The sequence below is a fragment of the Erythranthe guttata genome, chromosome 8, assembly GCF_056151865.1.
Source record: "Erythranthe guttata isolate IM_541 chromosome 8, IM_541, whole genome shotgun sequence".
Lineage (NCBI taxonomy): Eukaryota > Viridiplantae > Streptophyta > Magnoliopsida > Lamiales > Phrymaceae > Erythranthe > Erythranthe guttata.
The window spans coordinates 24,618,824-24,645,000 of record NC_142540.1 but is presented as its reverse complement, the minus strand read 5'-3'; the positions used below and the strand labels follow the sequence as shown (position 1 = coordinate 24,645,000).

Below are 26,177 nucleotides of genomic sequence, written 5' to 3'. Positions count from 1 at the left end.
AACTTAAATTCGCTAGATTGGATGTCGTGTGACAAAATTATGCATGAATGAGTCACATTTTGAATTTTAGATACCTCAATACATCAAAGTTGTGGGTAGTATCCATTGATTCATGTATATCTTTCTCGTCGGACATCCAATTTTGGTGATTCGAGTTGGATTAGAAAACTAAGTCAGAATACTACAAATTCTATTTTTCGGGTTTTGCAAAATTTGGAATAAAAAATAATCAAAATCACGTTTGAAGTCATAACGATATTATTAAAGCTCGAACGACATTTATCACATCCCAAATAAATAATGTAATTTTCATTTCATCACCGACGGCAATTCGAAATATTTATATGTTATAAAGAGACATTTACAAAAAAGAAAAAAAAAGGGGTATAGAAAAGTAAATATTTTATAATTTTAATTAAAAATATAATATGTTTATAATGTATTTTTTTAACTTTTTTTAATTTATAGATTAAACAATGTACAATAGAACCTCGATAAATTAATACCTGATAAATCGACACTTAAATAATTATTTTTTTCCGGTCCTGATTCGGGAACAATATGCTAAATTAATAATTCGCTAAATTTATATGATAATACATATTTTAAAATTCATCTAATATATATTAATAATGTGTAAAAATAACTCTTCAAATACATGATACGTTACAATTCATGATTCGATTTTTCGCATTAAAATTCATCCTTCACGTTTTTCTTAATATAGTAAGTACTTTCGGTGTACTTCATGTACCTAACAAAAAAATTGTTCAGTAATAACGTTGTTGCTCTAAAAGCTTCAAATTCGGAAAACGGGCTTTTAGTATCATATTCAACTTCATCGTCTTTATCATTTCTCATGATACTCTCAGTTATTTATTCGCCAGTAAACATCTCTGAAGTTAAGTTGTTTTCTTCAAGGTAGTTTAAGATATATCTAACATCCATTTCGTACGACGATTCAACTCATTGATTAGATTGTGCAGTTCTTAGGTAATTTCACTATCTACGGGCTCGTCCATATTTTTTTTATTTATGGAAAATAATAATAATAATAATAATAATAATAATAATAATAATAATAATAATAATAATAATAATAATAATAATAATAATAATAATAATAATAATAATAATAATTTCATAAATTAATAAGTTATTAATTACTAATATTTAAATTTAATATAAAGTACATTTAGAAATGTTTTTGTTGACAATTTTTGTGTCCCCACGTTGTAATAAATTTAGTGTTTGAAAAAGTAAATACTTATTTCAGAGAAATGGTCCACATTTTAAACTGTTCATGTTTGTGAAGGCCCAGAAAACTTTGGTCTACCATTTAATTTATTTCAATTCATACCTACAGAATATGTTTTATACTAAGCCCAGTTGTTGCATGTAAATTATTTTTCTTTTTTCATTTATATTTTTCACACACACACACACATATATATATATATATTAAAGTTAATATAAATGTATGTTCGTAGTTATTTTTTATATTTTATATTTTATATTATTGAGTATATTTTTTTGAAAAATATTTTGGAAATGGATATACTTTTACAAAGTATAAATATTTTTTAGAAAAATAAATAAATATATATATATAAAAAATGGATTTATTTAAGAAAAAGACACATTTTAATATTTGCAGTACTCTCTCACTCATTTATTACAAAAGCCAAAATGAGAAGTATTGACAGTTGAAACTTTGAAATGAAGTCTCATTTACTTCACCCAATTCCCACTAAATAAAGTTGTAATACTAACCAGACTGTGACAATTACCTGAATTTCGGACAATTACAAAAAATATTAATTATTAAAATATAAAATAAATAAAAAAATTAGGTTTATTTTAATAATTTAGTTAATTCCTTTTGATTTTCCAATTAATACATATTAGATATTTACATCAATCTGGATCTGATTTGGTGTTTACATTTCATATTTTGTGTAAATCATATACTAAATATTTTGTAAATTTCTATTATATAAAAAGGAAAAATAAAATTAATGTACAAAATCCCGACTGGAGTTTTGGATATGTCAAAATTCAAAGATTTCTCAAATTTGGCATATATTATTAACTGATGTATTTAATCTTCTACGATTTTTTTTTCAGTCAAAATGCGTAATTACATCCAGATCCAATATTTTGGGTAAATTGTACATCACTCCTCATAATTTATGCACCTTTTCTTTTTCCCCACATAATTCACAACAAGTGCTATGTATATACAATTATAAACACATCAACATTCAAAATTGATATAATATATATTGTTGTATTTTACCAAAATTCATAGGTGAATTTGACAACTTAGAGAGCAAGTATTTTTGGTTAGTTTCGACTAAATCATGATTTGCGAGTTTGCAGTCCGTTTTTAATTTCTAAACTCAAAGAAATTTTCAACGATAAGTCAAAACCGAATAGAAGAAATTTAGCGAAAATATATTATAAGGTTTAAGTACGGCCCTACGGATGAAAATTGAAATACAAATTTATATTTTGACAAGATAAAAGATATCCGATTATGGAATACGCCAAGTATCCAAATTTTAATAGATTAACTTTGGAAAATAACGACTTTTATTCAAGTACGCACGTGGAGTGATCAAAATTTATAATAGTTAGATTCGACATTCGAGGTTGAAATATATACTTTTCTTTAATGTGCATGTACTATAATTGTGACCTAAAACTAAATCCGATCATGGAATATGTCAAGTATCCAAACTTTAATAGATTAACTTTGGGAAAATTACGACTTTCATTCAAGTAAGTACGAGAAGCGATCATAATTTATAACAGTCCGAGCCAACATTCGAAGTTGAAATATATACTTCCTTTTAATGTGCATGCATTATAATTGTGACCTAATACTATTGATATGCATGTACTAAATTGTGACCTAAAATAAGATAGAGAAAAACACGGGTTATTCTATGCTACATCGGGTGAAATACATCGAATAAATCTTTATCATTAATAAGCACACAAACACACACACACACATCCACACAGGTGTGTGTATCAACGGTAAAAATTCACGCAGTGTAACCTTCACTAGGTATAACATAGGAGTAACTGAAAAACACTAGTCCCAAAACAAAATATGTCATCTAAAAAATATTCAATAAAAGTATTATCATGACTCATGAGGGACTAAAGTGCAATAAAAGGAAAAAAGAGGGACAGAATTGAAATAAATTTTAACTTTCAAGTTTTCACACAAAGGAAAAGAGAGAGAGAATCTTGAAATCATTCATCCGTAAAAACACATATACATACAGACACAAGATACGAATTTGCTTTATGCTTCTCTTCTTGTTTTCTTCTGTTAAACCTTTTCACTTTTTTCCACTCTTTCACACACACACACACAGTCTCTCTCTCTCTCACTCTCTGCAGAGAGAGAGGAGTGAGGAGAGAGAAGAGTGTGTTCTCTAGGACCCTTCATTTCAGGCGGATAAATCGGTGCCTTTTTTTTCTTTCATAGATCCAAGAGTACTAGAAAAGAAAAAAAAAAAAAAGCCAAGGTAATTTTCTCTGCTGCCCTTTTTCTTCTTTTTCTTTTTGTTTGGGCCCCTAATTTGATGTTGAAACATTCTAAAGATCACATTTTTTTTTCTCTGCATTTCCATCTGTCGGTTTTCTTGCTGCAAATTTCTTGTCAAAAAAAATGAGATAGCTTTTTTTCTCAAAACCCTCTCTCTCTCTCTCTCTCTCTCTCTCTCTCTCTCTACATCGGCGAATTGGTTTTCTTGAATTATTTGGTGTATGGTAAGATTATCATTTTATTTTTATTTGTTTGTGGCTTTGGATTATAGCTGTTTTTTTATTTTGTTCTACCTGGGCTATGGTTTGATCTGTACATTTCTGATAAATTTTAGGTTATATAATGTTGTGGGCCCATCTCTTTCTTGCTCATCTCTCTGCAAATCTCTCCAATTTTCTGTCACTCTGTTTTAGATTTTTTTTTATGTGCTGAATCTTTTTTTCCATGGGAATTTTTGTCAGCTTCAAAATGACATCTTTATCCCTGAATTCTTGTCTGAAATTTGATTGAAATCATCTTTTGTAATTGAAACCAAATGATCTGGTTAGGGTTTTCAAGAATCCCAATTTCTGAAACCCTACTTACATTTTTTCTTCACCAATTTTGGCAGGGGTGAAAAAGTAAATCTTGTATGTATATATACAAAATAAATGGAGGAAGGTGACGATTTTCGAAGATGGGACGAATTAATACCCGACGCGCTCGCGTTAATATTCAAGAATCTTTCTTTGCTTGAGGTACTAACTGTGGTACCTAGAGTTTGCAAATCATGGGGGCGAGCGATTATGGGGCCTTATTGCTGGCAAGAAATCGATATCGACGAGTGGAGCAGAACTTCCAAACCCGAAATCGTCGATCGGATGCTCCAATTATTGATTACGAGAAGCTGTGGATCTCTCCGTAAACTCGCGGTTTTCGGCCTCGCAAACGAGCAAAGTATTATGTTCATAGCAAATAAGTAAGTATCGATTATGTGGCCATGGTTATTTTTTTCGGTCTTTTGAATTTAATGTTCGTGTCACTGTTTTTAGATCATGCAAAATATAGGTCGGGCGAAAGACCACATTTTTTAGTAATCTCGATTGCATTTATAGTTATCTTGATCGCTAATTTTGCGTGCTTGAGTTGATTATTTAGCTTTGTGGGGGCGTTGGATGGTAATTTGGACACGTTGCATTTAATTAAATTGAATAGACATAAGTAGAACGAATCTATAATTATATCCGGGGGGGCTCGTGATTTTTAAACTTTTGCAGGGGTATTTTAGTAATTATAGTCATAAATACGTAAGAGTTCTTCCTACTTCGAGTGTAGACGAAAAGGCCACGTGGGAAAGAAATTGCTATCTTATACTTGTGTTTTACACCCTTAAATGCGTAAGAACTTGTTTTATGTATAGACGACTTCACTTCATATTATATATTTGGAAAAAAAAATAGAAAGGAAATTAATTTGTTCGTATTATGTGTTTCTAGATCAATACAAATATAAGTCGGAAATACCACATTTATAGCTATCTTGATCGCGATTTTTGAAATTCAACTTGACATTTTTACTTTAGAAATGTTGCATTGAATTAAATTGCATAGACATAAGTAGAATAAATTGATAATTTATATCCGGTGGAGTCTTCTTCTTCATTAGAGAGATTAAGTAACTTCTTTGGGCCACTGCATGTGACGGACGAGGCCTCATAACTTTGAAAATTTTGTAGGGGTATTTTAGTAATTCTTTTTGTGTTTCCACCCTTGTAATACATTTCCGTCTGTATTAATATAACCTCACTTCATATTATATATTAGGAAAAAAAAACTCGTCCTTTTGTTACAATTAATTTTTGCTTTCTTCGTTTATTCATCATTTCTAACGATTATTTGTCTCGTTTTTTTTTTGTTTTGCAAGTGCTCAATCTTTACGAACATTGCGAGTGCCGAGGTGCGAACTAAACGACTCCATAACCGGAAATTCCATCTCAATGCTATTGAATCTCACTTTTCTCGATTTGAGCTACTGCGTCAACATCGGAGCCGAAACCCTAAAAGCTATAGGCCAAAGCTGCAAATTCCTCGCCAGCTTGAGGCGAATAATGCATCCATTAGAGGTGATCGAGAAGCTCTCGCAAGATGACGAAGCCCTAGCGATAGCCTCCACCATGCCTCGGCTCAAACACCTCGAGATCGCGTACTTGCTCGTCGAAACTTCCAGCATCGTTGAGATAATCAAGAATTGCAAGAATCTCGAGCTTCTAGATGTACGAGGGTGTTGGAATGTGGATTTGGATGACAAGTTTGTGAAGGGGTATCCGAAGTTGAGGGTTGTGGGCCCCGTTGTGGTGGATTGCTACGATGTGATGAATGTATGGGATAACGGGTCGGAGTATTCCGGGTCTTCGGGGTATCTTGCGTGGGATTTCGTGGCGGGTGATGTCATCATCGATGATGATGATGATGTCGACGAGGAGGAGATTCTTGATGATGATGATTTTTGGGGGGATGAATATGAAAATCCGATTGATGATGAGGTGGAGGTTGAGATGTGGTTTTACGATGCTGCTAATGCTGTGGATGCGGGCTATGATTGGCCGCAATCTCCTTAATTAAGTACACTTAATTAAGGTAATGATGATTATGATAGACTTATTATTATTATTATAGTTTTTTCTTTTTTTTTTCTTGGAGGACTTCGATATTCTTCGTCTTCTCGTGTGTCTGCGACTTGTGCTGATTTTATGTGTGAGTTTCGGGCTTTTTTTTTTTTTTTGGATATATATATTATATATATATATATATATGAATGTGTTGTAAGGAATATGACTGTTGTATGGATTTATTTAAGTGTATTGGTGATGGTTTTTTTTTTTTTTTATATTTTATTTTATTTAATCTTTTAATGATGGTGTTATGAACTTTGTGAATTATACTTTGGAGAATTTGATGTTAGATTTGAAAGTAGATTTGGTGATGGTCAAAGTTTTGATTTTGTCACATGATTTTATCATGTTGTGTAGGAGATTGATGAAGAAAATCAGACACAACAAATTACATATCAAGAAAATATTTCTTTGAAAATCGTCGAAACAAAAGTAACTGTCTAGTAAATAAATGCATCGTTCGATCATTAAATTTTTGTAATGATATTTTTGTGGTACAATCAGACACATATTACATGTCAAGAAAATATTTCTTCGAAAATTGTCGACACAAGTAACCGTCTAGTCAAAAAATATGTCGATCGGATATTAAATTATTGTAATGATCTGTTTGAGGTACAAAATTATGGAGTTTGAGGTACAAAATTATGGAGTTTTAGATGAAAATTTCGTTCGATATCCAATCTCGTCTGCGATCACAGTTGGCATGTGCCATGTTCCGAGAGGAGGACCGTAAATTTTCCCACCTAACCGAAAAAAAATTAATTAAAAAAATAATAACTATGAAGCTAAGTAATTTAACTTCTTTGCAAAGATTTTTCATTTTTACCTTCTTTTGTAGCTTCTTCACATCTTTTCTTATACATCACAGAAAGTTCATCTTCTAATGATTTCAATAATTTATCGTACTTCTCTTCCGCTTCGGTTATGAAATTTGCCTAACGACAATTAAAAAAAAAGAATAAAATATTAAAAATAAATAAATATAGTCATTTACGAAACGAAGATGTGTAAATATGCACCGTTGAATACTTACCATCATCACTGGTGCTGAAGAAGCTCCGTAGTATTTCACAAACATTCGAAGAACGTTGAAATTATTCTCTAATACGTCATCCTATTAAAAAATATAAAATCAAATTAAAATACAAATATATAAATACGAAATTAATCAAAAGAGAAATAAAGAGAGAAAAAAAAAACGGAAAGAGACTCACTTCGTAATCAAACCTGTGGCATTATTTGGTTATCCATCGGTGATTTTTTTTTGTTTTATGCTTCCGTCACATGCATAAATGTGATACGTATCATATTTTTTATTCGGAAAAATGAAGAAAAAAACGAGAAGAAGAATCACTTACAGATCATCGGATATTTCGACAAGCAATTCCGAGATTGACAGAAACTCCATATGCAATTCATTTACCTTGAAAACAGCTTCAAACTAAGTGGATTAATTACTGAAAATGCTATTTCGAAAAAAATAAAAGATGATATTTAAAAATATTAAATATTTTGCTAGTGTATATATAAACAATAGAATACCTTTTCTCCTCTTAGTTGATACAATAGAAGGTTCAGCATTCGATAATCGAAGGATTTGAGATGGATAGCCCTTATTACATCCTCAATTGATATCTACGAAAAAATAATGTTTATATTTCTTTTAATTGATTATATGCAAAATGAATCAATATTCTACAGGCAAATGACACGTAAGCATACCTTGTCATTGCTCACAAGTGTACAGCATAACTTTCTTTCCAGAGCCCAATATTCTTCTCCACACCTCAACTCTTCTATAATTCTTATTATTTATAAATCAAATAAATAATAAATAAAATAAAATAAATAGAGCATCGCTCAAAGATCAAATTTTTATGTAAGATCGTAAAATAATGAAATACGAACCGTTCAGTCAAAATCCCATGTTGTTCTAGTACACTAACGAGGGGTCTAAACGGATCCTGTGCATGCCCGGTCACAAATTAAGAGCATTGTAATAATTTAAATATTAAGATTCTTTTTGGTAAAAAAATTCAATTACCTTAAATTCCGTAGGAAAAATCGAAACTCCATCCCTCGGCAACTGCAGTAGTTTCTCGTTTAAGTCATCCAGCTGCATTATTGCCCGAATAACGTGAAATTAATGATATAAAAAATGAATTGGAATCTGATGTATAAAGACAAAGTTTACTATTTACCTGATAAATATAACTTTCTGTAAATGAAAGCATAGGCAGGTATCGGAAAATCGAATTTGGCTGGTTCGCTTCCATTTTGTGAAACATAAAATATGACCTGCACTATCAATTTCAATAATCGGAATATCAGCGTCGCATATGATTTTACTCTTTTTTTTTTTTTTTGCTCGAGAAAAATTTCAAACATGACAAATTCATATTCGGCTCAAATTAAAATGTCCAATGTCGTAATTCAACTCATTGCAGAATAAACGTAAGATAAAGAGTGCAATAATGAGTATCGATAATAACAATTCTTACAAAATCCTCAAGAGTTGAATTCGAACGGATCATTGCATCCATCCCAACCATAGCAACATTATCATGCAAACTCTGCACACGATCCAAATTCGTTTTATTGTCGCAATAAAGTTGTAAATCGTTTCCAATCGAGCTGCAACCTGCAAAATCTTGATTTTAATTTTTTATAAGATAATTTTTATATCAGTTTTAGTTCATGCGGTTATTTAGCACAAATATTTTTCAGAAAAGTAGCACAATAAACATGAAAAGGCAGAATTTATTCAACTACGGGATTTATTTTTTCCTTTACGATAAAAAATAAAATAAATCACCACAATGTGTGACACACCTTTACTTCCACATTGTAACGCACCGCCGGTAAATAAATCTAATATCTTGAGCAACAAGAAAGAGAAACACTTTAGATGCTTGTCTTAAAAACCTTGCAATTAAAACCGAAAGAAAATGGAGAATGATCGACAAACCTTTGAAATGTGTTTGGAAATCAATTCGCATTTCGAGGTAACTACAAGCTCACCGCACCTTTGCATCTTCAGCAAATTTTGTCGTCAAATCAGTGAAAGGAAAAAAAATTAACATTACAATACAATATGCACAAATCAAACATAAAATATTTTATTCCATCGATGCAGCAAAACCTTTGATGTTGATCAAATAACGTAGATCAAATACAGAGTTACACTATGATTTCTCTCGTATACACTTACATGTGTAGGCATTAGGGGTGTAAATCGGACGGATCGGATTGGAACTAGCCATTTTGGAAAAAATCCATTTTTTTTTTCGAAACTGAAAAACTAGGTCCAATTCCGTTCCAAAAAATAGGGAATCGGAATTTCGGAAATTGGAACAAAAGAAGTTGTTCCATAATCGGAGAATTTCGGATCGGTATCGGCCGAATTCGGAAATTTCCAATTTTTGGTCACCTTAAATGTGAAATACATAATGATATCGGTTTTTTTTATGTAATATTTGGAAAAAAAATCGGAATTTTCTGAACTTAAATCGGATCGGAAATCGGAATCTCATGTATATTCCAATTCCGATCCAAATAATTTCGGAAAAGTCGGAAGTTGGAAGTCGGAATTTGTGATCGAAAAATATTGTTCCAAAATCTAAAATATCGTATTCGGAATCAGCGGAAATCGGAAATTACATTCCAATTTCCACCCCTATTAGCATTACTATTTTAATCCACAAAATCTTCACTATCAAGAATCTGCCATCGGATTTCCTAAATATTTTGAGACGTACTCTGTCAAGTGTCGAGTTATTACACAATAAACACGTGGCGAATGACAGTGGAATCTCTATGCTTCCGGTAACGAATATTCGAACTCAAATTTCAATCACACAATGCCTACTAACTAACAAATCCAATCTCACACACAAACATAATCATGTGAAGAAACAAATCCTCCCACATAGATTACATAATCATTCCCAATAGTGAGTAACTTAGAGGAACTCAAAACAGTAGCAAATTATCCGAATTGGATGCAAAAGAAGCAAATTTTATAGGGTTAATTAAAGCGATGAAAAAATAATTAATGAAACCCTAGATTGTTGTATAATTCAATTAATGAAAATAAATTGCAGGATTACGAAAAAAATGGAGAGATGATCACCAGAAGGGAGGTGAAATCGGCGAGGAAGCGTTCGGCGACGGGGTTGGCATCGGAAACTCCGACGGAATGCAGCAAGTTTATAGTACTCTGTACTTGTCCCAGCTTTTCTAGCCCTTCCATTTTCCAATTGCCTGAGATTTTAGAGAGAGAGAGAGAGAGATTTTAGAGAGAGATTGAGAACAAAATATTTTTGAGAATTCCGGTTTTTTTTTTTTCAATTTTTTTAACGGAATTGGAAACATGTTAAATTTCGATTTAGAGTCGGACTTTAAATTCTGAAAATGTTGTCGAATTTCTCATATTATTTTCCGAAAACTACACTAATAATATTAATATTATTATATATTTCATATTGTAGATGACTAAAACATTGAGAATTTCGAATTCCGCTGATTCTTATTGGAAAAATTCCTTTTGGAACGAGTTTTTATCTCCAATTTCCGAAAATTCAATTTTTTTTTCTTGGAACGAGATCGAAATTAAGTTTTCACTTCCAAAAAAAATTGAAGTTTTTTCGAAAGTGATATTGCGATGAGATTCGTGCTCGATTTGCACCCCAAAAGTTGTCAAAATTTTTTTTTTTCTCTTGTATAGTTTGGTATTATGTTTCTTGGTAAATTATCTAAAGTAAAAGTAGTTTTTTGTTTTCTTTTGACAGGAGAACTTGTAATCACTCGAAGTATATCGAATAATTTCTTTTGTATAACACCGCGCAAGAGAAGTAAATGACGTACTACACCTATGTTGCACGAAAACTTCAACTTCTTAACTTACTTCTTAACGTTTCCGCATTTTGGACACATTTTGTGTCCAAGACTTGAGAACACCTGTCGGACACCTTATTGGCCATTCTTGCAATTTTTAAAAAAATAGAAACATATTTGAATTGCAAATTTTCATTTTTTTTGTGTCCCTAATTATTTACATTATTCAATGATCAATTGCAAATTGATAATTCATAGTAAAATTTATTTTAAATACTTTTGTATGAAAATACATAAAAAAAAAAATTATATATGAATGAAAACTTATATATATATATATATATATATATATATATATATATATATATATACCCCTATAATTTTAATATTTGCACAATTGCCACAAGTTCCAGCATCTTCATTTTTGGTACATCATTTGCCTTCTTTTCTTTTCCTTTCAACAATTAAACTGTAGTAGTTCCAAAAATACAAATAACAAGCTACACAGAGTTCTTAACACAGCATGAGAAATAACAACTACCTCTTTTTCCTCACCAAAAACCACACAAGTGTAAACAATTTATCGATTCGATTACAATTACAAAATCATCCGTATTTCAAATATCAGGGGCAAAACTGGAACAAGAACCAATCCCGCCAAAAAAAGAATCGATTTTGATTTCTGCAGCAAAACGGACCATCAAATATCAAGAATGAAGATCAAGTTTAATCGAGTCTTGTTCCCCTATTAGCATCAAACGAGAACCAAGGCCCGTACTCTGACGTTCCTACCGGAAAAAAAAATATCTCAAAGCTTGTCGTTGCTCGATTCTTTCTGCCACGTCGGCGTCTCGATTTTTGGGTTTATTTCCAAATTTGCCACCGGAGATTTAGTAGGCTCGGGTGCTTTTTTATCTTGATTTTCGACACGTTTGGTGTCCCATAACTTGCCAGCTTTGCCGATTGCAAGAATCAGCTCGAGCTGTTTTTGCTGTTGCTCCTACATAGACATTTGACAATGAAAAAAAGGAACCCGATCAAACCCTAAATTTGCATTTCCGTTAAAATGTAAAGAAAATATTTTTTTCCGATAAATTTCATCTCACTGAACTTAATAGTATAAGGCCTCGTATGGTTACCAAAGGCCTATTCTTTCATAAGGTGTTTGTATAATTTCGTCTAGTTATAATATCTCCCAATAGATCCATCCACATTAGCCATGATAAAATAAAATTTGCGGGTCGACCCGGAAAATAATAGGGTTAACCAGACATCAAATTAAGTCCAATTATTTAGTTAATCGTGGCTAATCTCCCCAACCCAACGAGGCCTAGTTTAGATAGCGTACGTCAAGTATCGTATCGAAAAGTAAGTTACCTGCATAGCGAGTAAAACCTTTTGAATTTCACCGAGCTCCTTCTCGAGATTGTCTTCTTGTGCCGCCAACGCTTGTGTTGCCTCCGAATTTTTCCGGACCAAAGCTGCTGTCTGCCCAAAACCAACACACGAGATTTTCTAAATTTCTAACAAAAGACAACTCACTAGTGTTACAAAATCAACGGTCGATAAGTTGAGTTTGTCACACATTATTAGCCTAGTGTGGTTTACGTCTCTCGTATGATTTGCAAGCTATTAAACGAGAGGTGTAGATTTACCTAGTGCACATATATGATTGGCCGCTGAGTCCTTCCTTAACAAACAAGCTACATTCCTTAGGGCTAGTAGGATAAGTATTGATACACTATATAATCGTACATAATCAAGATGTATCAAATCTTTGGGGTTTACGATTAAAACCGGGGCCCGGGATATACAAAGGATTATACAATAACAAATCACATATGTAAGAAAACAACCACGTACAGTAGAACCTCGATAAATTAATAATCTCACTTAAATAATTATTTCTTCTGAGTAAAAACCAACTAAATTATTAGTTCGATAATTTAATATTTCACTAAATTAATAGAATTTTGTTAATCCCGACTGTATTAATTTATAGAGGTTTAACTGTATTACATTATCATCATCATGGACAACATAATCATATCCGAACTCCGATTCAATCGATCAATCTTATCAATCAATATCAATATATATTCGCAAACGAGGCCTTAATGAATTACCTCGGCAATTGGTTCCTTGAGAGCTTTACGGGTGAGCCGGAACCGAATGCCGAGCTTCTCGAGCCGCCTCGACAAAGCTTGAATGATTGTGGACACACTGCGCAAATCCTCCTCCAATTTCTCCACCCTGTCTAACAAACTAGCCCCGTAAGAAGGCGGCCCTCTCGAAAACCCGACACCGCAAATCCTCCTCCACTGCCGCCGCCTTATCACAGCTCCGGCGGCCAATCCGATCACCAAGACCACGCACTGCCACACTAAGAACTTGCTCCCCACCACCCCCAGAGCTCCTCCTCCTCCTTTCTGCACACCGCATTTCACGGCGATGTAGACGGAGAAACCGGCCGAGGAAGCGAGGCTGAGGAATTCAAGAGTGGAAAGAAAAGCATCGTAGCCTCCGCCGCCGCCGCCGCTGGTGGTGGTGTTTCCTGAAGCTCCGTACGGTTCTTGGAAGGAGGCGTTGATCCTTGCGGCGGCGAAGCGGCGGGGGTGGGTTGTGAAAAATCTGGGGGTTTCGAATTGGGTTCTTGAATTTGGGGGTGGAAATGGGAATTTGGGGGATTTCAAGAAACGGGTCGGGTTGGTGAAGACGGTGTGAAATGTGAGGGCCATTTTGGTGTGATTTAATGGCCGAATTGCATGCTTTTTTTTAGACAGAGTGAACTCTTGTCCGAGAGGGAGAGAGATGAAACCAGAAAACTGACAAAAAAAATTGAGGCGATGCAACCGATGGTTCAGCGCCGGTGAGGTGGACTAACGCCGCGCATGTTAGCTTTTCGATGGCTAACAAAATCAGGATGCGCCTCAGCCTAATGACATATTTCATCTGGACAACCTTAATAAATTAATACTTAATAACCTCGCTTAACTAATATTTTCTTCTAATTTCGACTCCGTAAAACCTACTAAATTATTAGTTCGATAATTTAATATTTCGCTAAATTAATAAATTTTTGCTAGTCCCGACTGTATTAATTTATAGATGTTTAACTGTACATAATATTACAGGAGAATCTCAATAAATTAATACTCGATAAATTAATAACCTCGCTTGAATAATAGTTTTTTTTTGTCTCGACTCGGTAAAAACCTACTAAGTCATTACTTCGATAATTTAATATTTTGCTAAATTAATAGAATTTTTGCTAGTTCTGGCTCTATTAATTTATAGAGGTTTAATTGTATATTATTTAATTTTGGTTAAATACAAAAACACCCCTGTACTATGGAGTTTGTATCGAATACCCCCCTATACTACACATAAATACAAAAACCCCCCTCACATTACATTTTTTTTCAAAATATGACGAAAATACCCCTACTCAAGCATTTATCATATATATATATATATATATATATATATATATATATATATATATATATATATATATATATATATATATATATATATATATATATATATAAGGGTTTGTTTGAGCCATTTTCAGTCAATTTTACGTGGAAAAATTTGGTATTTATATTTTTTTCTCCAACATATCTAATTGCTTAAATTTTTTAAATTTTCTGATAAAAAACCTTTTATTTTTGTCATTTTGAGTTTCTTCATTTTTTTTCTTAAATGTCTTCCGGTAGTTCAAACATCATAAGATTACAAACATCTTTACAATCCTATGATTGTTGAGAATTTGAACTACCGGAAAAAATAAAAGGTTTTATTGAGAAAAAAAACTAAGTAATCTAATGTTTTGGAGAAAAAAAATATAAATATCAAAATTTCCCAAGTAAAATACGAAAATATTAAAAATATAGTGGAAAATGAATCAAACAAACCATTAATTTATAGGCTAAGCAAGGGTATTTTCGTCATATTTTAAAAAAAATGTATATGTGAGGGGGGTTTTTGTATTTATGTGTAGTACAGGGGGTATTTGATACAAACTCCATAGTACAGGGGTGTTTTTGTATTTAACCCTTTAATTTTATATTACAGGGTTCTTATATAAAAAATATATATATTTTATATCTCTCGTGCTGAAAGTTGGCCTGAAAATCAAACCAAACTACTCGATATTCGATTCGAGATCCTTCGTTAAAAGCTCGTTTGAGCTGGTTTGTTAGCATAGCGAATCAAACCTGAACATATATTTTTATTCGATAAACTATGAAGTTCGGCTTTACCTTGAGCTTTACTCGTGTGCACCTCGAATATAGCTCATTTGAGCTCGACTCGATTGCTTATCAAACTAAAGCTCATATACAACTTTGGAAGTTTTGTTAAAAAAATCAAACAAGCTTGAACAAAGATGTGTTCGACTCGATATTCATAGTATAACTTAGATTTTATGTTGCCCAAAATACCCCTATATTTTTATTTGAACTAAGTTACAGCTACTCCATAAATTGTCAATTTCTCTTTTAGGTATAAACAACTACTTCGCTCTAGAAACGATCTACTAAATACTCAATGAAAAATCGACTAATTTATTTTATTTAAGTTGATTGATTTTAAAATAGTTGATTGGATCATTTGAAATTAATTGATCGATTCAGTCAAAATTAACCGACTAACAAAATGAATTAATTATTTACTGACTAATTATTTATTTAGTTAGTAAGATGTTGGTTTCTTTAGATTAGATCATGTATTGCAAATCTCTTAAATTATGGTACTATATGCAATATGTCTATAAAAACTTTTAATTATCAAAATGGGCAAATTGCACATCACCTCCTAGAAAATTCTAATTTTCGTGCTTTACCCTCTCGATTTTTTTTTTTTAAAAGTGGATGTCCATCTTTAAAATGTTAGTCTTGTTGCACATTACCCCGATAATAAAACTCCGATGAATTATTTATCGGAATTGAGTATTTGTTGCACACTACTTTTTTTGCAAGTTGCATCTTTAAAATATTATTTTTACTCCACAATTAAGAATTAACTTATTGAGCAAAGTGCAACCAAAATAATATTTCGAATGATGAATATATTCCTTTTTAGAAGTTTTAGGGGGAAAAGTGCATGGAAAATTTATAGTGGGTAAAGTGCATTTTGTCGTAACAAAATTTACTAATATCCAGTTGTAATGGTAAAATAGTGTTTTCTTTGTAGGTTAGTTCAGTAAATGCAAATCTTGTAAAAAAAAAATATTTAAAAGTTAAAACAAGTAAATTATTTTGTTTACTCATAAAAAAAAAAATATTTTGTCATATATTTAATTTAAATTAATTTAATGAGAGATGAAGGAAATAAATGCAAAGGCAAGGAATAAAATAAACAAAAAATAATATATTAATGACTGAAAAGTTTGACTGGTTTGGACTGTTACTTTTCTTCTTTCAAAATCTGATCTCTCTCTCTCTCTCTCTCTCCTCTTTCCTCCCCATTTCTTCCCTTTCCTAATCTCTCTCTCTCCTCTCTCTCTCTCTCTACCCCTCAGGCAAGAAATTATTGAATCTTTAGTGTGTGGGAAAGTGAAATGGGAAGTAGTGGTGGTGGAGGATATGGAGATGCGAGCCAGAAGATAGACTACGTGTTCAAGGTGGTGCTGATCGGTGACTCGGCGGTGGGCAAGTCACAAATACTCTCCCGTTTCGCGCGTAACGAGTTCAGCCTTGATTCCAAAGCTACCATCGGCGTTGAATTCCAGACCCGGACTATGGTTATTCACCACAAGTCCGTTAAAGCTCAGATCTGGGACACCGCCGGCCAAGAAAGGTCTCTCTCTCTCTCTCTCTAGAACTCTAGAACTCTAGAACTCCAATATATATCTATACCTATACATGTGTGTGTGTGTGTGTGTGTGTGTGTGAACATGATTACTTGAATTGAGGCGAATTTTTATATGGGGGTTTTAATTGTGTTTTTGAAATATTTGGGGTGTCGTATTTGTAGTTGATCTGTGGTGGATCCATGATTTTTTTTGTGGGTTTAGGTTGTGTTTTTTTAGCCGATAAAAACTCGATGCGTTTAGATTGCGTAGAATCGAATACACGAACTGTGAATTCGATGTTGGATTTCTTGTTTCGTTCTCAGTTCAAGGTTTTGAATTGGAATCGAGCCTAACTATACATAGATTCAGTTCTTAGCTCTAGTTTGGTTGATGCTGCCGTTTGTACATACAGGCTCCCGATGTTTAGTTAATAACACATGGGGTTTGGGTTGATCGTTGATAAGTAAGTGGTTAGAATGTGAGGGGGTAAACTTATCGATCTCGTCTTGGCACCCGAAATCTTTGGTTAGAACGAATTAGTAGCTTAGCTCTTTGTTAAGAAACAAGTTATCTGCAAGGTTTTCAATCCAACACATGAAATCGGCCCTTCACTTTCAATTTTTACGGTGATACTAATTCTCTTGTAATTTTTATAGTTGAGCAAAATGAACTATTTATTAGATCGTTAACCTTTACTCGTTAAGATGAAGAGTCTCGTTCTTGAAAATTGTAGTTAATGGAGGTTAGTGGACCACTTCTAAATAAAGAGTTCAACTAATTAGTGGGATTGATTAGAAAAAAAAATTACGAATCTAACCAGACATATGACTATGATGATCTCAGTGTGTATGCTGATCACATCTATTTCTATCGTATATAACGTTTCAGACAGCAATTAACAGGAACGGTTAAAGATGCACTCATATACTTAATCTATTTCCTTTGTTTGTTTTTCCTTTGTGGTTCTTAGCAATGTGGTTTATGTTGTTGAGTTATTACGACTGATGTATTGTTAAGTGATCGGATGTTTCTCGAGTTTGCATCATATTGCACTCAATTTGGAAAAAATACATACATAATGTTTAGATTCCGAAACAATTAAGCGATAAATGTTTTCGCAAAACAGGTACAGAGCTGTGACAAGTGCGTATTACAGAGGAGCAGTGGGGGCTATGTTGGTATACGACATAACTAAAAGACAAACTTTTGACCACATCCCACGTTGGCTAGAGGAGTTACGTGCGCATGCGGACAAAAACATTGTAATAATTCTGATCGGCAACAAAAACGACCTCGAAGATCAGAGGGCGGTCCCCACAGAGGATGCAAAGGAGTTCGCTCAAACGGAAGGGCTCTTCTTCTTAGAGACATCTGCTTTGGAAGCAACGAATGTAGAGGAGGCCTTTTCCACCGTGTTGACTGAGATTTTCAACATTGTGAACAAGAAAAACCTCGTTGAAGATGGAGAAAATGCGGGGCCCGCTTCTTCGTCTTTGTCTGGTAAGAAGATTCTTGTTCCTGGCCCTGCACAAATTATCCCGGAGAAGAAAATGTGTTGTAGGTCGTGATTCTTTGTTCGTTCTTTTCTTCTTTTTTCTGATGGTGATTCTTTTTTGAGCGTGTGATGTATTTGAGTTGTAAATTTAGCTTGATATATGGATGGATGGTTATTTGATTTTGGTATGGAGAAAACAGCTATGGACAGAGTTCCGATTTTCTTTTTTGATCATTTTATGTTTATCGATTCCGTTTTATCAGTCAATTGAACGTTGAATTGCTGCAAAAGAAATTCCTGGCACTCAATTACTGTAAATTATACTTATAGAGCAGGCATACACACTAGTTCCAACAGTAGCTATAATTGTTCAAAACTGCAATGCTGTAAATTACGTTTAACGTTGCTACAATATCCAAAATAACCATTCGAAATAATAATAATAATATCACGACAATCTCCAAAAATAGACGGTTCAATCAAGAGTTTGCAGGTGCCTCGTTTATGGTATTATCTAATTCGATTTCAGAAACTTCCGGTTTTGCTTCTTCAGCTAAAACGAGAGTGGATACCCTTTCCAGAAGTTCCTGGCAATCGAGTGCTGTCACCATGACAGATACGTTTGTTCTACCTCTCCAACACCCAATTGCAATAGGTTTCGTATCTTCTTGTAATGAATCTGATGAGCCTCCGTTTTCTGCAGAAAATAAATAAATAAATATTCAGAATGAAAAGTTAAAAAAATCACGAACAATGATTTAGAATAAAAGACATCATCATACAAACCTCTATTCAGAATCACAACACAGCAACCAAGCATTAGCTTCATAGCCTTCTCTGCAAACTCTTGATTAACAAAATCCGAAAATTTGATGCTTTTGTACTTCAAAAGATGCTTAAAATCCACTGCAGATGCATAGATAATTTGCTTCGTTATATGTGGAAGAATCAATGGCAATCCTTCAGACGATATTCGAAATAAACATGGTGCTGATGTCCCCTCTTTCGAAGTCTGCCTTTCCTGGAAATAAGGAACAAAAAAAGTTAAAAAATTAACGAACTTAAAACACCTTCATCCCCACAGAAATAGAACGGAAAAAAGGTAAAAAGATTCGAGTTTGTAAAGAACTTACAAACATCTTCATTCCCACAGAAGCTATCTTAAGGTTCTGGCCAGCTAGAAAGTTCAACTCGAGAGCTTCCTTAACAGAATTTGATACGTAGTAAATTCTCTTGACATGGTTCATGTCGTTGTTTCTTGTAATAAGATGCCCTTTGAACGGAAAAGATTCCTTGATTCCATAAAAGTCAATTATCTTCCCCACCACAGACTCATCCTTGTAGAAGATAACGGGGTCCACACCTCTCCACCTCCCCTGAATCTGAAGCTTCCTTTTTCCCGAAGCCCTTTTTTTCTCATCAGCTGAAGGTTTAGTTTCGTCTTTTGCATTTTCTTCATTTATACTATTCTCATCGTTGTCCAAAGGAAGTTCTTCTTCTTCACCCACTCCAGTCAGTAAATCGGCATCCGGATTTGCTTCAGAAATTTGAACATCTCCTTCACCGCTTAAATCGATGTCGTCCACATTTGAATTGTCCTCTTTCACTTCATCCAGTTCTTGTATAGGTTGAGTGGTATTAGAATCTATTTTCTCGGGAAGACTTGTCGGTTTCTTCTCAGTGGCTGCAGGGGCTGAAAAACATGCATATAAATCAGATACAAAGCCATATGCTCATAAAACCAATAATACAGAGCTTGATAATCAGATAGTTGTGAATAGGGGTGGAAATTGGAAAGGAATTTTTCAATTCCAATTATTCCGATCTGAATATTTCTGATTTTGGAACATTTTTTTCTTTCCAAATCCCGAAAGTTCCGATTACTGTTTTTTTTCTGTAATGGAATTGGAATACATATTAGATTCCAGTTTCCGATCCAACATAATTTCCGAAAATTCCATTTGTTCTGAAAATTATACTTGAAATTTCAAAATTATTTATTATACATTTTAGGTGACTAAAAATTTGGAAATTCCAGATTCCGCCAATCCTGATCTGAAATTTCTAATTCCTGAAATTTTTATTCCAATTTCTGAAATTTTGATGTCTTATTTTCCCAAAAAAAACATATTGGAAAAAATGGAATTATTTTCACTTCCAAAAAAAGGGATTTTTTTCGAAAGTGCTGATTCAGATCGGATCAGTCCGATTTCCACCCCTAGATGTGAGTGATGTTAAGTGACTAAAATAGCTCCATACAAAGTTTTGTCATTGAACTAAAATGGTAATAATACTTACCAGGCAGGGGTGCAATCTTGTGAAGAACAGCAATAAAGAAAGCCCCAGAATTTTGATCATGAGGCACTATCCTCATACAACGTTCTAAAGGTAGAGTCGAGACTTCTGCCTCCAAATTCTGTGGCGGGGCTAATGACTCGTCCATCAACTGGACCCCATTTTCAGAATTTGCATCACCGTTCTCATTGGTTTTGCCGTTTGATGCTTCAATATCAAGCTCAGATGTCTCCTCGAACAATTTTCCAGAAGGAAACATGCCTGGAGTTATTACAGTTCTACGATACTTAGGAACATCATTACAAGATGCGAGCCACTGCCCTTTATCGCGAACCTGCAAAAGAAAATGGAAATATAAATCAAAATCTAAAAAATCATTTCGTAATAAAATGGAGGCATGAAAGATTACGACAAAGAACTAACCTTCCACTTCTTAACACCTGGTCTGCGAGCAAGCTGAGGAAGTTCAGTCGAGACATCAACGAGCTCAACTGTTCCTCCACATCTCCGTAAAATCTGAGAACATAAAAACATGTAAGAAAGAGAAAACATAAAACACCCACGGAACCCAAAGCAGGACAAATCTATTTTAACTTTATATAATCCATGCATGGACACATCTGGAAGTTATTATATAGGGGATGGATAGTGAGAGATGCTTCCGTTTGATTATTAATATGTGTCACTTAAAAATCAGCATTATGACTATCCCGTCTGAACTCCTAAAGTTCTTCATGACAAAATTCATAAACTACCTCCGCAACGACAGCCTCATTCTCCACTGGATTCATTGAGCAAGTGGAATATACCATCCGACCACCAACTTTAAGCAAAGCTAGACCTGAAATGATCATGTTTGGAAATGAAAAACAATTGGTGTTTTTCTGGAATAATAATTAAGAGTGGAGATAAAACAGAGAAAATATTTGGTCTGCAAAAATAAATTTGTGAGTGAGCGTACACATAACAAATCTAGCTTCAGAAACTTCACATAAAACTCAATCATCACACGTGCAATTTGCAACTAAAGGATGTTAAAGGAGCATAAATAAAAATTCAGTTGCATCTAATGCCAAAAGAAAATAAATGACAAAGGGAATGTGAGTAAGGAAAAATTATATGTTTCCTCGACCATCATTTGTTTTCCAATATACATATGTCCGTCCTACATTAAAGTATTTTTACTTACTTTTTCCAGCCCTCTGCAAGCAATCATAGGGCACCTAATTAAAATCTGATGGCACATCACAGACTAGATGCTTGGACATATTCATAATGCTTGGACATATGCACACTCACACTAGGTATCACAGGTAATGCAATTAATTTGAGTCATAATCCCCTTCAACCTACTCCCACTCCCAAATACACATGTTTGTACCTATGTACAGTGACTACTCTTTTCAGGTAAAAATTGTACTTCATCGACTCCAAGAGTGAATATCCAGTTGGAACTAGAACAAAGCTATACAATCCAAAGTACCATCACATAACATGAGAATTGAGAACATGAATATATCCCCAAACAAGGACACAAACACTCAATTGAGCCACTCCACCAAAACTACTATGTTATCGTTTCCTTTTTCCTTTTTTTAAGACTTTTCATATATAACGTTTGAAGAAATTTATGTATCTTGATAATTGGTTCTACCAATGGTATAAGAAATCTCCAAACGAGTTAAAATGGTTGCACCGAGTATGAGTGTCTGTTTAAAAATAAGGTTATTATGGGATATGAGGTTGTGTACGATTTGAGATGGTGGTTCAGTGGTTTGACTAAACCTGCTGCATTCCTGTACACATTTTTAAGCAACCCAATAGATCGAAACTCTTATAACAGTAGAGGTTTGGACCTACTTTTCTCATTTATGGCTAACAGATACTGCAGGCAGGCATTTTCACTGGACAGTATCTTCTGATTTTGCTACAAAGGAGAAGTTAGAACTGTTATCTTGATTAATATTCTACATATTCCTATCGGTCAAAAGATAACTTGCAATATTCTTGCACTGGTTTTCTTATAGAGGTAAGGTTTTATTCTCCCTCATTTTTACATGTTTTCAGGATTATATACAGGAACAGGTGCAGCCCAAACACCCTAATGATAGTTTTGTCCTTCCCCCTCCTCAAAAAAATTAAACAAAATAGATGGTAATAGTTGTAACAACTGAATGATCCACTGCATAAATTTCAAGCGATAGAAACTGGAGCCACTAACATGTTGCTTATTTAGTTTCGCTACTAAGAGAGGGAATTCAACTTATGAAAAATAGTACCTCGCATCGCTATCTGGACTTGTAAGCAATGAAGACCATTACCGTTTCCAGCATTCCTGTAACGGTTAAGAGGAAGGAAAGATGACAACAACATAATAATAAACACTGGAAAAGGAGTGTCAAAATGAATTCTGAGCAGCCAGTAAAAATAATTACCACTTCCTCCAGATATCGGGAGCCTTACGTAAAGTACCATCACCGCTACAAGGGACATCACACAAAACCCGGTCAAATTCAAGCTGACGAATACCAATCTGGGAGTTCTCTGAGTGATGCCTATGTAATTGGCAGCTTGGGAAGTGTTGTGCTTCGTGATTTGTGACAATCAAGTTGGCAGTGCACATTCTTTTCGTTTGATGAATAAGAAGATTACATCTTTGAACATCCAGGTCATTTGCGATAATCTATAACAGAGGCGTGTGATAAGTTACCATCAGGAAAGGGTTTTGTTGAAGAAAATAAATTATAAGAGAAGAAATGATGGAAATAATACCATTCCACTGGGTAAAGTTCCTGGTTCTGTCAAATTGTATATCATCTCCAGTAACTGAAATGTTTTTGAACCTGGTGCCGCACACACTGCATTGTGTATAGGACAATCACTTAGATTTAGTAGGGATATACATAAAATTTTGCATAATAGGTGGTAGAATAATAGCCCCCTTTATACAAACAGAAAATCATAAATAATGTTCAAGTCATAAATGTAGCTTACTGTCGAGAACAAAATGATCAGGACGTACATCAAGGAATAGTGGAGGAACCTGAAACCGGAGTGCAAATAATAACATAAACAGCACAAAAGAGTACACACAATTTAATATCAGACGTTTCACATGCAACTGAACAAGAAAACAAAAGATTAAATGGAATATTGGCCCACCATGCTAACAGCTTCCTGTCTTGTAATGTTTCCAATCTCATTTTCTAGCTTCAGGAACTCATGAAATCTGAAAACGGAATTTGATAATTAAAAAGTAAAAAGGAATGTGATAGACTAGGAAAAAAATAGCATCTAACAACTTCTCTTAGAAAGTGAATACGGTTAGACTTATCTCCTAAGAAGTTTAAGATGCATGACAAAATGAACTCGTATTAGAAACACTCTAGTTTATTAAAAGATTTACAGAAAACATTGAGATGAAATACTGCTACAATTTGAAGAAGTTCCACATAGAAATCAAGTGGAAAGCCACTAACATATTCCAGAATAACTTGTTTACTCAGTAACATATCATGTGTAAAAATAAGTTGGACGAAAATTGGATAGATCAAGTACAAACATTATGAACCATTATGTATCGCTATATTGCTACAAAAGGAAAAGGTAACACCAACCTATTTAACCAAATATGTGATCCAATATACCGCAATTATGTAGTTTCCCCATCTCCATATTTAATTAAAAACATAGTACAGACACAAAATTCATACAATCAGCGAAAGAAGCAACTTCCTCGTTTGCCTGGCCCAACCCCAATTTCTGGTTTCTCTTGTGCTGGTTTCTCATACACCCAACGTCTATTTCAAATTTCTTGTTTATTTCATTTTTATAGACATAAGAAGTATCAAACTGACAGACCCTCAAAAACGTTTTTTCGACACACTCAACGAATTTAGCTAAGAAATAAATAATTTCTAACCCTCACAGTATAGACAAGAATAAATGGATACTGATACTATTTTTTCACCAGTCCTAAACAAACGTTGTGGTATACAACCACTCACCTCTCGAGGGTTTGACTTTTCCGCAACTGGTTCCTAGAAAAATTTGACTGCCAAGCAAGATTATCTGGGTACCATGGTAGCGGTTTTATGGGATCCACTTCAAATCCATCAGCATCCTGCACAAATTGAAGAGACATGGACCAATCAACACTAAACAATGTCGGCATTTTGTGCATAACCTTGGTGCATTAGTAACTTAAAAACTATGAACAGATGAAACCAATTTACCTCTGCCTGAATAGATTTCATAAAGTCGTTCTCCAGCTGCAACTGAATATCCAAATAAAACTGACAACTGCAAAATTGGATAAAGAGAGAGTCAAAAAGGTTCTGCAGAATCGGGAAGGTAAAACAAATCTGAATAACAAGTGAACAAAGGATGTGCAATGAACAGTGAAGTAAGAACCGAATCACCAAAGCAAGAAGTTGGTCATTAAATATTATCCGCTGATAGTTGCCTAATTTCTCAATACACACAAATATACAGCTAACCGATTGCATGAACGCGTCACTTTGCATAAATGTTGGTAGTTGCTAACAACACTTGTTTTAAAAAATGAACACTATTTGATAACAGCTTGAGCATTCAAATACGGTCTGTTAAGAATGTAATTGAATTATTATTTTTATTTAAAAAAAAAAAAAAAAAAAAAAAAAAAAGCAGAGTGAGTATGAACCTGGAATTGATTCTGAAAGCAGCCGGCAGCGGTTTCCTAAGATACTCAATGAAACTATCCCATTCTTCCGGCGAAACAATTTCTTGCTCCTGCATATTTATCAAAACACAAATTCAACACAATGCCAAACAAACCTCCCATTACAGCAGTTGCGCACATACATTGGGGGAAAAAACTCTGCTCCTACACAAAATAATTACACACACACACACAATTTCGAAGCAAAAAACATTTTTCAAAATAATTACACACACAATTTCGAAGCAAAAACCAATTTACAGCTATACGCAAACAAATGAATCTATTTCGCCATCTTCTTCAAGCTTTTACCTTGTAGTACTCATCGAAGCCGGGGTTCTGAGTGGCAAACGGCTCCCAACCTTGATTCGTCTTGCCGTTAGCATCGTCGGTTGCTGCGGCGGCGGAATCATCGGATTTCGTCCGTTTCCACACGTTTTCTCTACCCTGCCGGAAGTGCTTCCTCTGAGTGCGAGATCTCCCTCTCCCTCCCATTTTCACTTCTCAAATTCAAAATTAATTTTGCGCCTACTCTTGTGGCTGCAGTGCAGTTGCAGCTTTTTGAAAATGGGGGAGAACGCCGGTTTCTGGAGTGTGGCGATAGTGGAAGAAGAGGCGGGTTTACATACAGTTAAAAAAAATTGGGGGTTTTGGGTTTTCGCAAAAGACAAAAAAGCCCAATTAAATGTAATGGGCCTAATTCGGGCTTGAAGCCCAATTGTTTATCAGAATCTTGATGTACAGTTTTTTACTTCTTTGATGAATTGATTGAGAATTTGCTAATATAAAAATTAAAATTGAAAAAAAATGGTGATTGAGAATTAGGGTTTGTAT

General features: G+C 33.9%; 5 protein-coding genes across 10 annotated transcripts; 2 read left to right on the top strand and 3 right to left on the bottom strand.

The window, feature by feature from the left end:
* Positions 1–3,244: 3,244 nt before the first annotated feature.
* Positions 3,245–6,424, top strand: FBW2 (F-BOX WITH WD-40 2). Of its 2 annotated transcripts, none has more exons than XM_012989696.2 (3): positions 3,245–3,545; positions 4,176–4,523; positions 5,468–6,424. In XM_012989696.2, exons 2-3 carry the CDS (start codon positions 4,216–4,218, stop codon positions 6,159–6,161), a joined length of 1,002 nt encoding a protein of 333 aa, XP_012845150.2. In that variant the 5' UTR covers positions 3,245–3,545; positions 4,176–4,215; the 3' UTR covers positions 6,162–6,424. The 2 variants fall into 2 exon arrangements, with proteins under 2 accessions (XP_012845150.2, XP_012845149.2); XM_012989695.2 differs by lacking the exon at positions 3,245–3,545 and adding an exon at positions 3,561–3,789.
* A 228-nt stretch (positions 6,425–6,652) lies between these two features.
* Positions 6,653–10,751, bottom strand: LOC105965172 (ATP synthase subunit B). Of its 5 annotated transcripts, none has more exons than XM_012989694.2 (14): positions 10,351–10,751; positions 9,187–9,252; positions 9,051–9,096; positions 8,720–8,859; positions 8,420–8,521; positions 8,263–8,334; positions 8,127–8,182; positions 7,941–8,022; positions 7,761–7,853; positions 7,577–7,641; positions 7,433–7,445; positions 7,252–7,332; positions 7,045–7,153; positions 6,653–6,961 (listed from the first exon to the last, which is right to left on the bottom strand). In XM_012989694.2, the coding sequence occupies exons 1-14, from the start codon at positions 10,468–10,470 to the stop codon at positions 6,861–6,863; spliced, it is 1,146 nt and encodes a 381-aa protein (XP_012845148.2). In that variant the 5' UTR covers positions 10,471–10,751; the 3' UTR covers positions 6,653–6,860. The 5 variants fall into 5 exon arrangements, with proteins under 5 accessions (XP_012845148.2, XP_088678633.1, XP_088678634.1 ...); XM_088822507.1 differs by having other exon boundaries at positions 8,720–8,868; positions 10,351–10,669; XM_088822508.1 differs by having other exon boundaries at positions 8,720–8,868; positions 9,051–9,089; positions 10,351–10,492.
* A 724-nt stretch (positions 10,752–11,475) lies between these two features.
* Positions 11,476–13,991, bottom strand: LOC105965332 (hypothetical protein). Its single transcript, XM_012989877.2, has 3 exons — positions 13,181–13,991; positions 12,432–12,542; positions 11,476–12,054 (listed from the first exon to the last, which is right to left on the bottom strand). The coding sequence occupies exons 1-3, from the start codon at positions 13,790–13,792 to the stop codon at positions 11,863–11,865; spliced, it is 915 nt and encodes a 304-aa protein (XP_012845331.2). The 5' UTR covers positions 13,793–13,991; the 3' UTR covers positions 11,476–11,862.
* Positions 13,992–16,435: 2,444 nt separating this feature from the next.
* LOC105965171 (ras-related protein Rab11D) lies at positions 16,436–18,613 on the top strand. The gene is made up of 2 exons (XM_088822506.1): positions 16,436–16,856; positions 17,978–18,613. Exons 1-2 carry the CDS (start codon positions 16,618–16,620, stop codon positions 18,417–18,419), a joined length of 681 nt encoding a protein of 226 aa, XP_088678632.1. The 5' UTR covers positions 16,436–16,617; the 3' UTR covers positions 18,420–18,613.
* A 99-nt stretch (positions 18,614–18,712) lies between these two features.
* On the bottom strand, positions 18,713–25,939 carry LOC105965170 (S-adenosyl-L-methionine-dependent methyltransferases superfamily protein). The gene is made up of 15 exons (XM_012989692.2): positions 25,656–25,939; positions 25,326–25,414; positions 24,877–24,943; positions 24,649–24,764; positions 23,804–23,870; positions 23,636–23,684; positions 23,414–23,499; positions 23,077–23,324; positions 22,921–22,976; positions 21,397–21,482; positions 21,065–21,157; positions 20,645–20,975; positions 19,480–20,039; positions 19,133–19,367; positions 18,713–19,043 (listed from the first exon to the last, which is right to left on the bottom strand). The coding sequence occupies exons 1-15, from the start codon at positions 25,836–25,838 to the stop codon at positions 18,826–18,828; spliced, it is 2,484 nt and encodes an 827-aa protein (XP_012845146.2). The 5' UTR covers positions 25,839–25,939; the 3' UTR covers positions 18,713–18,825.
* Between the last annotated feature and the right edge of the window lie 238 nt (positions 25,940–26,177).

What these genes read in the sequence shown, in the direction of transcription:
- LOC105965171 (XM_088822506.1), top strand. Translation starts at nt 16,618, where the DNA reads ATGGGAAGTAGTGGTGGTGGAGGATATGGAGATGCGAGCCAGAAGATA. An exon ending in GACACCGCCGGCCAAGAAAG is followed by an intron (nt 16,857 to 17,977) that starts GTCTCTCTCTCT and finishes TTCGCAAAACAG; the next exon opens with GTACAGAGCTGTGACAAGTG.
- LOC105965172 (XM_088822507.1), bottom strand. Translation starts at nt 10,470, where the DNA reads ATGGAAGGGCTAGAAAAGCTGGGACAAGTACAGAGTACTATAAACTTG. An exon ending in GTTACAATGTGGAAGTAAAG is followed by an intron (nt 8,869 to 9,050) that starts GTGTGTCACACA and finishes ATTAAAATCAAG; the next exon opens with ATTTTGCAGGTTGCAGCTCG. An exon ending in CAGAAAGTTATATTTATCAG is followed by an intron (nt 8,335 to 8,419) that starts GTAAATAGTAAA and finishes GCAATAATGCAG; the next exon opens with CTGGATGACTTAAACGAGAA.
- FBW2 (XM_012989696.2), top strand. Translation starts at nt 4,216, where the DNA reads ATGGAGGAAGGTGACGATTTTCGAAGATGGGACGAATTAATACCCGAC. An exon ending in ATTATGTTCATAGCAAATAA is followed by an intron (nt 4,524 to 5,467) that starts GTAAGTATCGAT and finishes TTGTTTTGCAAG; the next exon opens with TGCTCAATCTTTACGAACAT.
- LOC105965170 (XM_012989692.2), bottom strand. Translation starts at nt 25,838, where the DNA reads ATGGGAGGGAGAGGGAGATCTCGCACTCAGAGGAAGCACTTCCGGCAG. An exon ending in GACAGGAAGCTGTTAGCATG is followed by an intron (nt 23,685 to 23,803) that starts GTGGGCCAATAT and finishes CTCCGGTTTCAG; the next exon opens with GTTCCTCCACTATTCCTTGA. An exon ending in ATGAGGCTGTCGTTGCGGAG is followed by an intron (nt 21,158 to 21,396) that starts GTAGTTTATGAA and finishes TTATGTTCTCAG; the next exon opens with ATTTTACGGAGATGTGGAGG.
- LOC105965332 (XM_012989877.2), bottom strand. Translation starts at nt 13,792, where the DNA reads ATGGCCCTCACATTTCACACCGTCTTCACCAACCCGACCCGTTTCTTG. An exon ending in TCAAGGAACCAATTGCCGAG is followed by an intron (nt 12,543 to 13,180) that starts GTAATTCATTAA and finishes GGTTTTGGGCAG; the next exon opens with ACAGCAGCTTTGGTCCGGAA. An exon ending in AGGTTTTACTCGCTATGCAG is followed by an intron (nt 12,055 to 12,431) that starts GTAACTTACTTT and finishes ATGTCTATGTAG; the next exon opens with GAGCAACAGCAAAAACAGCT.